The sequence below is a fragment of the Neofelis nebulosa genome, chromosome 2 (genome assembly GCF_028018385.1).
Source record: "Neofelis nebulosa isolate mNeoNeb1 chromosome 2, mNeoNeb1.pri, whole genome shotgun sequence".
Lineage (NCBI taxonomy): Eukaryota > Metazoa > Chordata > Mammalia > Carnivora > Felidae > Neofelis > Neofelis nebulosa.
In genome coordinates this window covers 60526141-60542527 of record NC_080783.1, presented here as the reverse complement: position 1 = coordinate 60542527, position 16387 = coordinate 60526141, and the positions used below count along the sequence as shown (strand labels likewise).

General features: G+C 42.1%; 1 protein-coding gene across 10 annotated transcripts in view; it reads left to right on the top strand.

The window, feature by feature from the left end:
* Positions 1-16387, top strand: part of RAPGEF4 (Rap guanine nucleotide exchange factor 4) — a 290928-nt gene that overhangs the window by 158074 nt on the left and 116467 nt on the right. For 9 of the 10 annotated variants that reach the window (XM_058713839.1, XM_058713831.1, XM_058713862.1 and 6 more), the window contains 2 exons: positions 5266-5338; positions 10143-10162. In XM_058713839.1, the coding sequence (XP_058569822.1) occupies positions 5266-5338; positions 10143-10162 (93 nt within the window). The remainder of the gene's footprint in view (positions 1-5265; positions 5339-10142; positions 10163-16387) is intronic. The other variant, XM_058713846.1, reaches the window with a different exon arrangement.

Genomic DNA, 16387 nt, shown 5'->3' with positions numbered 1-16387 from the left:
CTTTGTAGCTAGAAGTAGCCAGCAGCAAGCTCAAAATTTCTTTGAAGTCTCATGCTTTAATCTTTAAAATTTATGCAAATTTAGCTTTCTACTCCATAATATAAAAGTATAAAAGTAATCCTTTAAACTACTTGACATAGAATAAAATGTAAGCTCCAGGAAGAGCTTCTCTTAACCCCTCTCGCACCCCCTTTTGCCCTGCTGTGTTCCATTCCAGGGCTCTGTACACCTTTTGAGACGGTGCACAATGCACTGTGGTGCATCTCTGTTAAATTCTCAGTACCAATTTTGTTGATAAACCTTTCAGGTACAGAGCAACCTGTCACTCGGCCAATTCTCAACCATAGGAGTCTTTCTAACAGAGGGTAGAATCCTTAATACCTCGTAGACAAATCCTAAATTGGTCTTTGTTGATTCTTTACAGAGATCTTTGAGTGACATCTCTGGCTGGAAGTTCAGGGATTAGTCTTGTGATTTGTAAACTTTTATTTTTTAGAAGCGAAAGTCATCTTTCAGATGAAATTGCTTTTAGAACTCTAATTTATAAAACAGTTACAAGGGAAGACACTCTAGTTGCCATAGGGGCTGAGGTTTTGTTTGCATGGTACCCTTGCCTGAGGGTCCTCCAACCCACCAGAGTTCTTCCCAAGGAACCCTTGATCTAATTTAGAGCACCCACTTTATGGAGGATATTGAAGTCAGAGAGCTCAGAAGACTTGTCAGATTGACCCAGATGACTAGTGACAAAGCCAGGAGCAGATCCTAAGAACGAGTCCTACCGAATTCTTCTAAGACCCTGGAAGACCCTTGTGGTTCTCTTGTCATGTGAATAACTGATTTCCTAACTGCCCTCAGAGTTCATGCAGGGCTAGGGAGTGGGAACTGTTGAACAATCCTCCAGCTAGGGCCCTTACACAGTGAGGATCTGTGTCTGTGGCAGTTAAAGGTATAGCTCTTTCCCAGGTGCATGTGGTGATTTTAAAATGATTGAGTGATGGTGGAAGCCTAAAAAAATAAAATAAAATAAAATAAAATAAAATAAAATAAAATAAAATAAAATAAAATAAAATAAAATGATTGAGTGAGGGCATTTCAATTATTGATGTGTTAGAATGTGTTGGGGTCCAGGGAAAGGTTTTGCAGGGAGAGGTCAACCGGGGCCCCAGGAGGACATTGTCAAGGGACTGAACTGGGCCACTGCACACCCCCAGCAGCCAGGGTGTGGGAGGCATGTGCGAGTGATGTTGAGTAAACACCATAAACACCATGTTCCAGAGGTGCTGGGTCACCTCTGGAGAGCTGCTGACTCAGGTTAAAGCTGACCTTGTGCTGACTTTCATATGGGAGTCTTGGTGAATTCCCTTCAGTTTCAGTCTGTTACTCAGAAAGCATGGCATGGCTTTAAATGTCTATGAAGAGACCAACCACCCCACAATCTAGGTTTACTAATCCATTCATCTCTCGTTTTTCAATTCATCACTTGAGCACCAATAAGCGCGATAAAAGGTAGCCCATTTCCGCACCCTAGGGAATCCTCCATTTCCCCACTCTGAAAGATTTTATAGTCAAAGCGAATTATTCCCAACTCCACATGTTTAAGAGAGAAGGGCTGTCTGCTCATTCCACTGCCGTGGTTATCCCTTTCTGTATGCCACTGCAAGCCAGCGCCGCCAGTCTGGCCCCAGGCAGACAGCCACAGTGGGTGATGAACAGGGAAAACTAAGTCCCTCTCCCATGTGACCTTCAGCCACCTAGATCTCTTTCCCAGAGGCAGTCGTTCATACTACTTTCTTGTGTATGTGTCCAGAGATAGGCTATGCATTTACAAATCCTTATAAATATTCACATATGCACATGTATTCGTTTATCCTCACAGAATGGTAGCATACAGTGCTGTGTTTCACCTTTTTTAAATTTCACAATATATTGTGGAGATCATTCTTTTTTTTTTTTTTTAATGTTTATTTTTTGAGAGGGAGAGAGAGCATGAGCAAGGGAAGGGCAGCAAGAGAGGGAGACACAGAATCCAAAGCAGGATCCAGGCTCCGAGCTGTCGGCACAGAGCCCGACACGGGGCCCGAACTCACAAACTGTGAAATCATGACCTGAGCTGAAGTCAGACGCTTAACCAACTGAGCCCCCCGTGCACCCCTGGAGACTATTCTATATCAGCAGGTAGTGCTGCTTCGTTCATGGCTGCATAATATTCCAACATCATCTATTCATCAGGAAATAACCCATCTTTACTTATCAGGAAGTAGCCCAGGTGCCATCTACTTGTGGACATCTGAGTTATTTTCTGTTTGAGGCTGTTATTTTGTCTGCTATTACCAACAGATATGCCTGTCTGCCTATGTATTCAGGTATTTCAGGAGGTCCTATTTCTGCCCTCTAAGGGAGGGTCTTTCCTCAAAGGAGATACAGATTTTTAAATGTGATGGATGCTTCCAAACTGCCTTCCTCTGAGGTTGCATCATTTTACATTCCCGTAAGCAATGTCTGAGATCACCAATTGTACGTTAGTAAATTTTTTGAAGCTTTGCCAAGTCTGACAAGTAAAAAAGGACATGGCACTCTGTAGTTTTAATGTGCCTTTCTGTCGTGAATGAGGTTCAGCATCTTTTCAGACGACAGGTTCTTTTGTAGACTGTTTTTTTAAGTGGTGCTTGGAAGATGACATGCTGCCCAAAGACCAAGCTGTATGCAGATTATATGCAAATCATTTAGGAGTCCCAATTTTCTGGCACAGGTTTTATTTCCGTGAGCTGTTTTTATCCTGATTGGTATAGAGTGCTCTGCACTGTGCTACACAAGAAATCAATTTCCCTGATTATGCAGATGTTTTCTAAAAAGTGTCCCATCAATTTTGAAAGGCTGGCTTCTTATGTGTAGGTATTAATATTTCAACCCTGTTTTTGCAATCTCCGCTATGCCAAAAGTTGTTCTACTAAGACCGATGTTGTCTTATTGAAGTACTTTATAAATTCAATTCAGCAATGACATTTATGAAACATAAATTTGAACATCAAATGGATATTATGGAAATGTTACATTTCTTAGTTGTGATAGTGACATCGTAGTTTTGTTTGATGTATCTGAAATATTTATGGATCAAATGATATGATATCTGGGATTTGCTTCAAAATAATTCTGGAAAGGGCGGGTGGATAGGAGTGTAGAGGAAACAACATTGGTCATGAGTTAATAATTATTGAGGCTAGATGTTAGGTATGTGTTACTCTGTTTTTATATATGTTTGAAATTCTCCATAAAATTTCTAAAATTCGACAGATAAGTGTTTAGTTCATATTAGGCGTAAGCCATGGTGCTCTATATATGGTTGCAGGAGATAGACACTTCATAAGTGCAAAGGGCCCGTCTGCTTATTTTCTGCAGGAAGCCCAGTGCCTGGGACATTGTCTGCACATAGTAGGTGTTTAATGCATGCATGTCCTGAAAACTAGCCCACCTTCTGCTCTCCAGAGGGTTGTTCTATTTTCTGTTACCAGGAGCAACAGCCATAATGATGTGCTCCATGAACGAACAAGCAACAGACCAAGTGCTATGGAGCTGAAAGAAGGCAAAGGCCTGTTCACTTAGGGGTCAGGGGGTGCTTCCGTGGAGCTCATGGGAACTGGCATAGAGGTGCCTGAGACAAAGAACATCCGCTGCATCCGAAACAACATTTATAAGCAAAGCAGATTGCTCCTTTAACTTAACATGGATTATTTCTTTTAAGAGCCTGGTAAGGAGTTGCTAACAAGAAGAAGAACTCAAAAGGCTGTGGGGGGGGGGGGGTCACAAAACCTTCTTAGAACACATACCAGTCCCCATCTGCTCTCTGTGAGCCTGTTTTGTTTGGAGTCCAGCATAATATCATGCCCAGAAATGTGTTTAATCAGTGCTCTCTCATGAGGAAGAAGAGTGGATGGTGTCATAAGAAAGAAGAGAATCAGAACTGAGAAGCTATCAAAGGAAATGTCAGGAATTCAGGGTGATAGATTAGTCCTGTGGGTATGTTTGAGTGATTAGTTAACTCAGAGACAGGGAAAATCATGATTTTTAATGTTTGCATGCAGGTGTTAGTATAGTTGCTTCAGAGTGAGAAGAAAAAAGGATTAAAAAAAAGAAAAAAAGCTAGTCACATCTTGACTAGAAGAAGGCTCTTTTGAGAAATCATCAATGTTACATTACAAACACCATTCACATCTACCAAATGGGCCAGATGGTTGCTCAAACATTGCATGTCGCCAGCTGCCCATTGCTACAGATGAAGGCTTTTCTGCTGACGTCTGTGTAACCCACAAACACATTATAGAGTGTTGATTCTTTTGATGCCATTTAACACTTATGTGTCATCATAATTATAAACCATAAATATACATGACACCATGCAATAAATAAAATTGCCTGGCTTTCATTCTGAGAGGGGAGGAGGCTGTATTTATTACCTGAGAAGACAGGATGTGTCTAATGTCTATTTTCCATTCTTTGTAAATGTCATCCCTCTCTCAGTGGATGGTCTAAAAGGCTTTCTGCTCACCAAGCCTTATTCCTTCAAAACAGCACAGACTCTGGGGGCTCATCGATGTCACTGAGCCCCAGGTTTTAAGGCATGCCTGGACCGAAAGCCAGGGGATTCAATTCAGAGGAATCCAAATAGTCCTAAATGAAGTCAAACCATTCTATTTGACAACATACCGAAAGTTCTGTAGGGGTCACGTAACGGGCAGGTGTACAGAGTAAAAGAAGCAGGTAAATGGAAGCGAATCAGCTTCTTTCAAAACTGACGTTTTCCAGAGATGCGTTTCTTTTTACTTTGAAAGAAAGCTGATTCAGTACCATTCACCTATTAAGAAGGCAGCACAATTATTTGTATCTGCATCTATAAAAACCAAGTGTCTGTGCCTTCCACAAAAACCCAAGCATGTGTTTGCTGGAGTGAGAAGCAGGGCAAGAGGTGGAGGGAGGGTAGAAGCCCATGCAGTTGGGTTAGTCAGTAACGAGTACTTAAATGAACTGGCTGGAATAGTACCCCTGCCTGGGCGGGGGCAGGGGGCACTTTCTGTCTCATCCAGGAAGACCTCTTATAACACAGCATCTTTATTTTAGACCACGGATGCCAGACAGCACGTTTCATGGCTCTATAAATACTCGAGTCAGATGCTTCCTGACACCCAACATTTCTGCTTTTTATTGTGTAAATAAATGAATGCCCCACGTGAGTCAATATCTGTGCATTGAGTTGACAATTTTGTCTTTCAGAAATATCGACAGTACATGGCAGGACTGCTGGCTCCTCCTTATGGTGTTATGGAAACGGGCTCTAACAATGACAGTAAGTGAAAAATGTGAACATTTTGCCTCTAAAAGTCCGTTGTGCGTTATGCGTTTTTACGTGACAAAAAATATGTCCTACACCAGCGTGACAGAGTAAGTCATCAGACTCTCGTGTGGCTAAACAGACTTGCCAGCCTACACTTGAGTCATTTTTAAAAACTGTTAATACGAGGGGCGCCTGGGTGGCGCAGTCGGTTGAGCGTCCGACTTCAGCCAGGTCACGATCTCGCGGTCCGTGAGTTCGAGCCCCGCGTCAGGCTCTGGGCTGATGGCTCGGAGCCTGGAGCCTGTTTCCGATTCTGTGTCTCCCTCTCTCTCTGCCCCTCCCCCGTTCATGCTCTGTCTCTCTCTGTCCCAAAAATAAATAAAAAATGTTAAAAAAAAAAAAAAAAAAAAAAACTGTTAATACGATATTATTTTGTGGTCTGACCTGCTAGAAGGAGGTGTGCTTTGGTACCAGATGGAACTTCATACTTCAAACGCTTTCCCAAAATCTCTTCATTTTATGGTGAATTCTAGTGTTTCTGTGCTGTTTGTAAAACGGGATTTATGAATTGTGTTTGTCTCAGCCACATCTAGACACCTGAGAGCCCCACCTCTTTTTGTTTTGATGCTCTTGGTCAAGGAGAGAAGCAGCGTGAGTCATTATTTATTCTTTGTAAATCACGGCCTCTTTAAATTCCAGGCCTTTGATGCGACCAGTCTCTGGCTGATCACAAAAAACGGGAAGTTTTTCTCTGTGGTACTTTCTTCTCATGAGTGTCCACTAGACTCAAAGAAGTCCTGAGTCTGTCTGTTCCCGCGTGTCGGGAGCACGTCTTGAGCGCTTGTTACTGGCCCTAGGAGTTGCTCGTTGCCGAGTCCCCTTATTCGAACAGCCCTTGAGCCTATACGGGTGGCAAGGTGCCCAGGGCTGAGGTTTTTGGAGCTGTGGTACTTCAACAGCTAGACAGCGAGATGAACCAGGTAGAGCCTCCACGCCGCGGTCTTCTTTGTTGTTGTTGTTGTTGTTGTTGTTGTTGTTGTCGTTGTTGTTGAAGTAGGCTTCACACACCCAGTGCAGAGCCCAACGTGGGGCTTGAACTTAAGACCCTGAAATCAAGACCTGAGCTGGGATCAAAAGCCGGACACTTAACCAACTGAGCGGCCCAGGCGCCCCCCACACCAGGGTCTTCTGAGTGACAGTCACCCTTCAAATCCTCTCTGTAGCTCCTCCAGTCCCCACTGACTGCCAGCCTTGTCACTCTCAGGTGATCCCCCTCCCCGCTTGACCAAGATTGTAAGGGGACTTCCTCACACTCCTCGCCCTCCATGTCACAGTTCCTGTGTAGCCTCCGCCCTGTCTCTGTTTCTCTTTTGTCCTTGGGGTGGGGAGCGAGCAGGAAGACAAGGGCTCTCTTTCCTTTCCTTTCCTCCCCTATGCTTGATTTTTCTTTCCTGGCTGAGGTAAGGATGACTGGCTCATGAGGAGTCCTCCAGTTGAAATCCTAGCTGTGCTGTCTCCTATCTGTGTGACCTCAGGCAAGGCACTTAACCTCTCTGTGCCTCGGTTTCCTCACAAGATTGCTGGGAGGATTAAAGGAAGCAAAACACATCAGGTGTTTAGCGGGTGCCAGGCATAGAGTAAGCACCCAAGTGATGTGAGCTATTGTTTCCTCACCCCCAGTCACTCTTCAGCCCCTAGATTCTGGCTTCTGCCCCACGCCTCTGGACTCAAACCATCTAAAATCTCCAGCGACCAGCCAACACCAGACTCCGTCGTTAACATTCCCCATCGCTCTGACTTTGAGTAAGACTTTCCCTGTTCAGATTCCATTCTCCCTCGGTCCCCAGGCTCCACCACATCATCCTGGTTTTCTGGTATCTTGCTGGCCACTTGGCATCTTGTCTCTTTCACAGGTACTTCTTCCTCTCAGCTAGAAGTTTGGGTCCCACCCAAGAGTCCACCCTTGACTGTTTTTCTCTTTTGTTCTCTATACTTTCCCCATGACCATCCTTTCTTACAGTGGATGCAGACTTCCCGAGCCAATACCTCTGCTTTATTGTTTCTGTGGTGGCCTAGCTTTCCAAACGACTGCTGGTTCCCTTTCCACCTGGATGTTCTGCTGGCCTCTTAATGTCACAGTGTCAGTAACAGAACACATCCCGATTCCCACAAAACCCATCCCTTGTCCTGAAAGCCACATTTCCATTCCCATCTGCACTCTTCTTCTCCCATTCCAGGCTCTGAACCTCAACCATTTTGGAGTCCTCCCTTCTGTCACCCGTATGCACTGAGGTTAATCCCCCATCCTGTCCTTTGCTCCTTCCTTTGCAGGGTTCATGTTTTTTCCTTTCTGTTCCCTCTGCAGCCACCTGGCCAAGGGCCTCATCATTTTTGACCTGAGGGCAAGAATGACTCAACTGACTCTGAAGCTTCAGTATCTCGCCTTTGGTCTACCCTTCACCTGACTTATACCTGACTTCCACAGAACTTTTTAAATTTACTTTTTCTTGTGAAAAATTTCAAACATTTGGAATGATGTAGTTAATATCCATATCTTCATCACTTTAATATTTTAATACTTAAATATGGGTTTATTAATTGCTATATACACTTTAATATTTTAATATTAATATTTGCCTTATTTCCTTCTAATCACATACACACATTTCACCCCAAATTCTTTGGCAGGTATTTTTGAAAATAAAGACTTCTCCATGCACAACTACGACACCATTATCACACCTAATAACTGGTATGACTTTCCTTAATAACATCATCTGCTGAGTTCATATTCAGATTTTTCCCACTGAATGTCTTTATAGTTCTTTGCTCAAATTGGACTTCAAGGACCACGCTCTTGCATCTGATTTTTATGTTGTAAGTGTCTTTTCAGTTTGAACAGACCCTTCCCTCCTTTTTCCTCTGTTCAAAACACTTTTTTAATGTTTGAGAGAGAAAGAGCATAAGTTGGGGAGGAGCAGAGAGGGAGAGAGGGAGACACAGAATCCTTAGCAGGCTCCAGGCTCTGAGCTGTTAGCGCAGAGCCTGACATGGGCCTCAAACCCACGAACCGTGAGATCATGACCTGAGCTGAAGTCGGATGCTTAACCGACTGAGCCACCCAGGAGCCCCTTGAAACATTTTAATGATTGCCCACCGCTTGCCGCAGAAGGTCAAATTCCAAGATTCCTCATGTCTTAGCCCGACTTTCAAGTTCCTGCATGGCCCCAAATCATCTTTTCAGTATTATATCTCTACAGATACCCTAATTTCTAGTCACTCAGATAGTGTGATTTGTGCAACTGTGTATCTTATTGAAACTCCTAGAAAGGAAGTTTCTGTTATACCTCTGTATCTCCTCATACAATCAACTCCAGTCTTTTCAAAGGGTTGTTGAACACATGGATGGAATAATGAATGGATGGCTAGGATTCAAAGTTTCAAAGTGCTGACATTAGGCCACCCTTACTCCTTCTGACAGACTTGGGAACTGATGGCAAACATGCCCCTTAATACTCTCTCTGTCCCCCTGCTCCTGCCTGGGCTTTGATGTCCTGGTACTATCTCAGTTTGGGGCTCAAAGTTTAGTTAGGGAGCGTTTCCAGAATGTCTCTTCCACCCTTACCCATTCTGTGTACTTTACTGCTGCCTATTAAATTTTTTTAATTTTTAGAGAGAGAGAGAGAGAGTACATGTGCGAGCAGGGGAGAGGGACAGAGGGGGGAGAGAGAGGGAGAGAGAGAAAGAGGGAGAGAGGGAGGGAGAGAATCCTAAGCAGGCTCCATGGTCACTGTGAAGCCCAATATGGGGCTCGATCCCATGACTCTGGGATCATGACCTGAGCTGAAAGCAAGAGTCAGGTGCTCAACTGACTGAGCCACCCAGGCACTCCTGCTGCTGCCTATTAAAGTGGGCACTCAGTTCTTTTAAAGCCAATTGTGTAAACCCTGTGCACTCCTTTATTAAACATAGAATGTGCTGTTTACTCAGAATTTGGATGTACTGTATTTTTACATTGCAGACCACCTCAGACTGGCCCAGGGGTAAGCCACACATACAAACCACCTGTGGTTCCATCTCCCAATATAAAGCCACTTGGAAGCATTAAGCTCTGCTGGGGCTGTGGACCTTCCAGTCTGGCTACCCTTATCATATGAGCCAGTGTTAACAGCCCCAAAGGAAGTGCAAAGGACCAGGGCCTGCCTGTGGCTCATGAAATGCTTGTAAATGAATGAACAAATGTGTAAATGGATGGATGATTAACTTTTTCACTGAGAAAACTGGGATACCCCTGGAAACAGACACTGCCATGCTCAGACCTGACTTGGAGGCAGCAGGAATTTGCTTTGCCCCAAATGGAATTTGCGTTCTGTGGTTTTTATGTAGGACTTGAAGCTAGGTTGAAATCCTTGGAGCATTGTGAGATAGTTTGAAAAGTAAAAATACAGTATGTGCAACCTTGAGAGTTGACATGTCTGTCCCAGATTCCAAGTGTTCTGGTGCCTAACACACAGGAATTAGTTGTTTGTATAGTATAAATGAATCAGAGATGGATTTTTACCTGTGATTTTTACGAGATTTTGTTGTTTGGCACACAGCCCTGCTCCTGATTCATTGATTTATGTATGTTACAGATTTTGGTGGGTGCTGCTATTTTTCTAAGCAGCACGATGTAAGTTTTGATGGAAACACAAATTGGAACCACCAAAATTTTACTTGGTTTGATTCAGCAAAGAATTTCAGTTCCATTTTACAGATTCGTCTTACAATTCATGCTCTCTCTCTTTCTCTCTCTCTTTCTCTCTCTTTCTTCTAGGGATTCCTGACAAGGAGAACGTGAGTAGCACCCTCTCTGCCTAGCTTCTAAACACTATCATAAGGTAAAAAAATAATCATAGTAACCCTACCAACAAAGAGAACTCTTCCATCCACATTCAACAGAGCGATAAATATTTTTCTAATCTTACTCTGGCATCTTTGGTGAGTCACTTTGAAATACGGGGGAGGAGAAGGTCGATTGCTCTGACATGGTCATCACATGTCCTTGATATTAACTGGTCTGAAGAAAGGTTATTCTAGGGACAAACAGTACAATTGCTGAGTGTTTTTCCTTTTCCCACGATGTATCCATGGCAGTAGACCAAATCATTACTTGAACAACATACAGAAAATTAGTTGTTTTTCCTTAGTAGTAATACAACATATGAAATTCAGTGTCAGTTTGATTTTTTTAATTGTATTCAAGTACACGAATTCCAATCCTTCTCTTCGGAAGCTGCAAATAAGTAAGTGCTCTAATTGTTTAAGATAGACAGGTAAGAGAATGAGTTTAGGGCAATCTCTTCACCAAGAACCAGTACCAGGTGCACATTTCAAGGATGGTAGTGGTGCAATGGGATTGGCTTTGCATGCAAATAAGAATAGTATTAATTATATATTAACTAGAATCTAAATTTTTTCAGCAACATGGAAGGGTTAGTGATGGAAGTGTGTAGTGATTAACTTGAAGCCATGCTTGGTGGCTCTCTTAGATGTATCGTTGTGTTCCTTGATTGCTCTACCCAAGTGGCAACATTACGGAATCATTACAGAACCTTTTCCTTTCCTTTCCCTGCTTTTGCTCCTGTGTCTTGTGGACAAAGATATCTTCTTAACTCAATTCAAATTATTTGTATCCCTTTTCCGAGATCTTACTCTAGCTTTCCTTAGGTCTTCTTTTCATAATGTTAGTTTCAAGGGCTGGTTGGGAATTCTGACCCACTGTTGTACCACCACAGATTTGGGTTCCAGACCCAGCAACGTCACTTAAAATGTCACACCAAAATTTCACTTGGTGTGGTTCAGCAGAGAATTTCAATTCCTAACTGTGGGCCTTACACAAGCTACTTGACTTCTCTAAACATCTTTGCTTCATCTTTATTTATTTTTTTAAGTTTATTATTTATCTTAAGAGAGAGAGAGAGAGAGCGGGAGAGGGGCAGAAAGAGAGGGAGAGAGAACATCCCAAGGAGGCTCCATGCTGTCAGCACAGAGCCCAATGCAGGGCTCAAACTCACAAACCATGAGATCACAACCTAAGCCAAAATCAAGAGTTGGGCACTTACCTGACTGAGCCGACCAGGCACCCCTCTTCACCTCATCCTTAAACGTGGATGTTAGTTGTGACCACCTTAAAGGCCATTATGAATACTGAATGGGATAATCTGTGGAGAGCATAGAGACGAGTCCAATAGAGCTCAGTAAATGTTAAGACTATTACTGTAATTATTATTTTCTCGAGACTTGTATCATTTTCTCAAGATCTTTCTCCACTGAAAAATATCCTATTCTATATGAAGTAACTGTTCTTTTGCCTTTTATGGTTCTCCTTAAAATTCCTCCTGCAATGAGTCTTTCTGTTGATCTTTTGCTATTAAAATATATACATATATTCAAAAGTATATATATAACATATATATTATATATAACATATGTATCTTTGTAGGTTGAGCAAAGCTCTAGATAATCAGGTTCACGGAAAGCCAAAGCACGAGCCTTTAGAGTCTAAACTAACAAACTCATCCTGCCACAGTTTTGGATACGGATGTCCCAGAGCACTCCAAAACAAGTAATACACAGATCACTAGCCAAGTAAAGAAGATGAAAGAGTCTGGTGCTTCCTCATCAAGGAACCATCAGTGATGTGGAGGCCAGAGACAGAATGGCCAAGCCATAGGAGGTCTAAGATGTTCTAAGCTTCAAAAGGAAGCTCTGTCTCTCTTAGGCCCCTCGTGACCTTTAGGTTGGACCTCCCTGCAGTGGGACAACAGGCACAATGTTCTAAGCAGAGGCGTACCAGCTGTCATCATGTAGCTCACTTCGTGACAAAATAGGAATTTGAAGTTTATAGGAAGTCGGACACATTGAATTGTTACCAGTATATTGCCCTTGAAGATTTAGGGGCTAGGCTGTCTCCCCAGTATCAGTTGTAGTGGATGTTTATTTGTATTTACATGGGTAATTCATTCTATGTCAAATTCTCTAACAAACAGAAAAGCACCCTTTTTCTCCATCAGCAAATTGAGTGGATGTAATGTCACCATATGCTTTTAAGAAAGCTCTTCAATGCCATCAGTCAAAGTAAGGCAAATGAGATGAAAGACATTCATGAATAGAGTCAAAGCTCTAGAAAGATAAAAAGAAGCTTAAGAGCCTTAAAGTGGTGTTAATTGAAATTTTTCCTTTATAAGAGACAAGTTGTGTTATGATGATTTCTTTTATCCTTTACCTCTGTTAACTACACATGGGGTGATCGTATATTCCCTTTATGTTTCTAAATAGCAATAACATGCCTGTGGACCGAAATAAAAGCACTTAGACTATTATTGTTTCGGTGTCCAGCAGCTTCTTTGTGGAGAGAATATAGTCTCCTTTTCAGTTCCTACTCTTGATTTCATTAATCATCATGTTTAACTTTAACCAAATACTTAGGCGTTCAGTAAGTGGTGTTTTAGCTGCCTCTCAGCTCTATTTTATTTCCAGACACAGTCTCACCTTGCATAAAAAGAACTTTCTTTTCATCAATTGCACTTTCATAGAAACAAATGGGCTGGCAGTTAACTTGCTGGATTATTTTGTTTACTGCTTGCTGTAATTGATAGGGACATCATTTAACTTTAGATGACACAGGGTACTGGAACCTATAAAATAATTAATAAAATATTAGAAAAATGAGGGGCACCTGGGTGGCTCAGTTGATTAAGTGTCTGACTTCAGCTCAGGTCATGATCTCGTGGTTCATGCGTTCAGGCCCTGTGTCCTGCTCTGTGTTGACAGCTCAGAGCCTGGAGCCTGCTTTAGATTCTGTGTCTCCCTCTTTCTCTCTGCCCCCTCCTGCTCATGCTCTGTCTCTCTCTCTCTCAAAAATAAATAAACATTTAAAAAAGATTAAAAAGAAAAAGAAAAATGACCATTTGGCCAATAAAGTAGACTATTTTGATAGGGTTATGATTGTTTGGGGCTGTTGGTTTTATAAATAAATTCCCTTTGATCTGTTTAAGTTGTAATTTTTCCGTCTTCTGTATGTGCCCTGTTGAATGACCATGTTTAACACAGAAGCTAAAACTCACAACTACAAGAAAGCTTTATAGTTGAAAGTTACAGTTGCCCTTTGGAGGAATGTACTTGTCTAAAATTTTCTGCTACTTATGTAGATTTTGTTCCTTATTGTACTCCATCCTTTTGACAGGCGATTGCTATGGAGTTATGTAATTTTAGAAGTTTATCCTTTTCTTCCTCAAAGTAGAAGGAGCCAGAAAATAGACTCAGGAAGATATCACAAAGTAATCCCATTTCCTTATTTATAAACATCTAGTTTCCAAAAGGATCATCTGAGGTCCCATTTTTTTTTAAGGCAGTTACAGTGTTGACAGTGTGATTAGTGAGGTTCCTACTAAATATGGAAGAGTACTTTCCCAATATAAAACACTAATCAGTTCAATAATTCAGTCAGTTATGGAAACAGCCCAAGTGCCCATCGACTGATGAATGCAAAAAGAAGATGTGGTGTTATATATATACACACTGGAATATTACTCAGCCATGGAATGGCTTCTTGGAATCTTGCCATTTGCAATATAGATGAATCTAAGAGTATAATGCTAAGCGAAATATGTCTGTCAGAAAAAGACAAATACCATACAATTTCACTCATATGTGTACTTTAAGAAACAAAACAAACAACAAAGGGGTAAAACGAGAGACAGAGAGACAGAAACCAAGATACAGACTCTAACTATAGTGAGCAAATTGACAGTTAGCAGAGGGGAAGTGGGTAGGGGGATGGGTGAAATAGGTGATGGGGATTAAGGGGCGCACTTGCTGTGATGACCACGGGGGGTTGTATGGAAGTGTTGAATCACTATAGTGTACACCTGAAACTAATATTACACTGTATGCTAACTGGAATTTAAATAAAATATTTAAAAAAAAACATGAATCAACTTAGAGCTCAATGGTTTCCTCAGCACTAGATGAACTGGATGCTACCAATTAGCAACGAGCAAGCTTGGGGGTCTTGTAAAACTATTTGGTAGGTCTTATTTTAAGAAGATGACTGAAATCAGGAGTTTGTCAAACTTTAAAAAATCATGGGGGGGCGCCTGGGTGGCGCAGTCGGTTAAGCGTCCGACTTCAGCCAGGTCACGATCTCGCGGTCCGTGAGTTCGAGCCCCGCGTCAGGCTCTGGGCTGATGGCTCGGAGCCTGGAGCCTGTTTCCGATTCTGTGTCTCCCTCTCTCTCTGCCCCTCCCCCGTTCATGCTCTGTCTCTCTCTGTCCCAAAAATAAATAAAAAACGTTGAAAAAAAAATTTAAAAAAAAAAAATCATGGGTCATTTATATAAAGAATAATTTTTGGCATCTATTATAAAGACATAGGTTTTAAGTGGCAAATAGGGGAGATATAATTTACACAGCTTGAAAATTCTCATTAAGGTGACAACAATAAGAAGAAAATAGCTATTAGAGTCAAAAGGATAGGAATTTCAGGCATTTTTGGGGAATATAATAACATTTATTGGTGCTCTTTTTTAAGGTTAAAGAAAACCAAAATATTTCCCACTTATTAAATAACAACATCTTATTTTACCATTATAGATGGGCTATGATTCTGGGCCAGATGAAGAAAAGGGAAACTGTGTATCCTCATACAAACTTAAAATATAAAAAAAACAACAACAACTTAGATAACCCCCTAAAAACCCTGTGAAACCTTTCAACTCCAGCTTTAGAACACCTGCTGAATTCAAACCAACATTTTCTGTGAAACCATTTTTAAAGTCCTGCTTTAAAACGTGACTGATACACGTCCAGAGCTTATCAAGACATCTTGGCCAGAGTTCACAGGTTTACTGCCAGCAGCCAGTTCTCTCTGTTCTGGGGTGAGGATGGCTAGCTAGTGCTGTCACCGCCATGCAATGACACATCCTTTAACTGGCCAAAGGCGCGAGGCTCTGCAAAGGAGGGCACACCAACCACACGCAAAGGACAGAAAACCCTAAGCCTGCTCATTTTGATTTGAAAGGACAAACCACTTATCACTCAAGTGAAGATTAGATGTGACAGTGTTGCTGGCTCCGTCCCTCCCGTTGAGCGTAAATATTCATTTCTCTAGCTGGCCTATTGGAACACATAGCTCGGGGAGCCAACACTTACTTTGCCCCGCCTCCTGCAAAAACACCGGTGACTTAATGTCCAAGGTGCCAAGGACAGCATCAGCTCTAGGTCTCTGAAGAAATGTTTGTGTTTGTGTTTGTGAGTTATGCATTTTATGGGGCAGAATGCCCTCGCTGAATCTCTTCCTGCTTTTGTCTCATCTGGTCCTCTGCCCTGTTATAAAAGCTGACGGTGCCTTCTCTGTCTCTAGCTCCTGCAGAGGTATATTGATTGAATTTTTAAGATGATGTATAATTGCCCTTTATCCAGATAGTGAACGGTAAATGTGGGTAACACTCTAAAAACCTGATCCCCCTCTTGCCAGTTAAGCTATGGGTTTGTGACCTCTGAATGTTCTCAGCAATGTTCACAAGACCGGCTTACCGTGAGTTTCCTGGACGAAAGGGCACTTATTGGGGTGCATTGGAGTGGTGGTTCATTCATATAGTTTAGAGTTATTTTTATAATATTATGAACTTGCTGGATATTTCGGTGCTCTCATTTTGGTTTCTCTACGGTGCTTAGATTTCTTTAATGGAATAGAACTTTTTAATGTTGCTGCGATGCTTGTGGTTTCCTAGGGTTGCCACTGAGCTTTACCACATTTCACCCTGCTTGGAATACATCCCCTCAGGCTTTTCTGTAATCAGAATTTGACTTGGGCAAGATATCACAGAGAACATCCAAGTGTTTAACTGTTTAAAATAGTGATAATACAAGAAATGAGATTCCCCAGTCTCTGAAGCCAACAGCGTCTTCCCTGCTCTCACGTTAAAAAATGGCATGGCCTTGGGGCGCCTTGGTGGCGCAGTCGGTTAAGCGTCCGACTTCAGCCAGGTCACCATCTCGCGGTCCGTGAGTTCGAGCC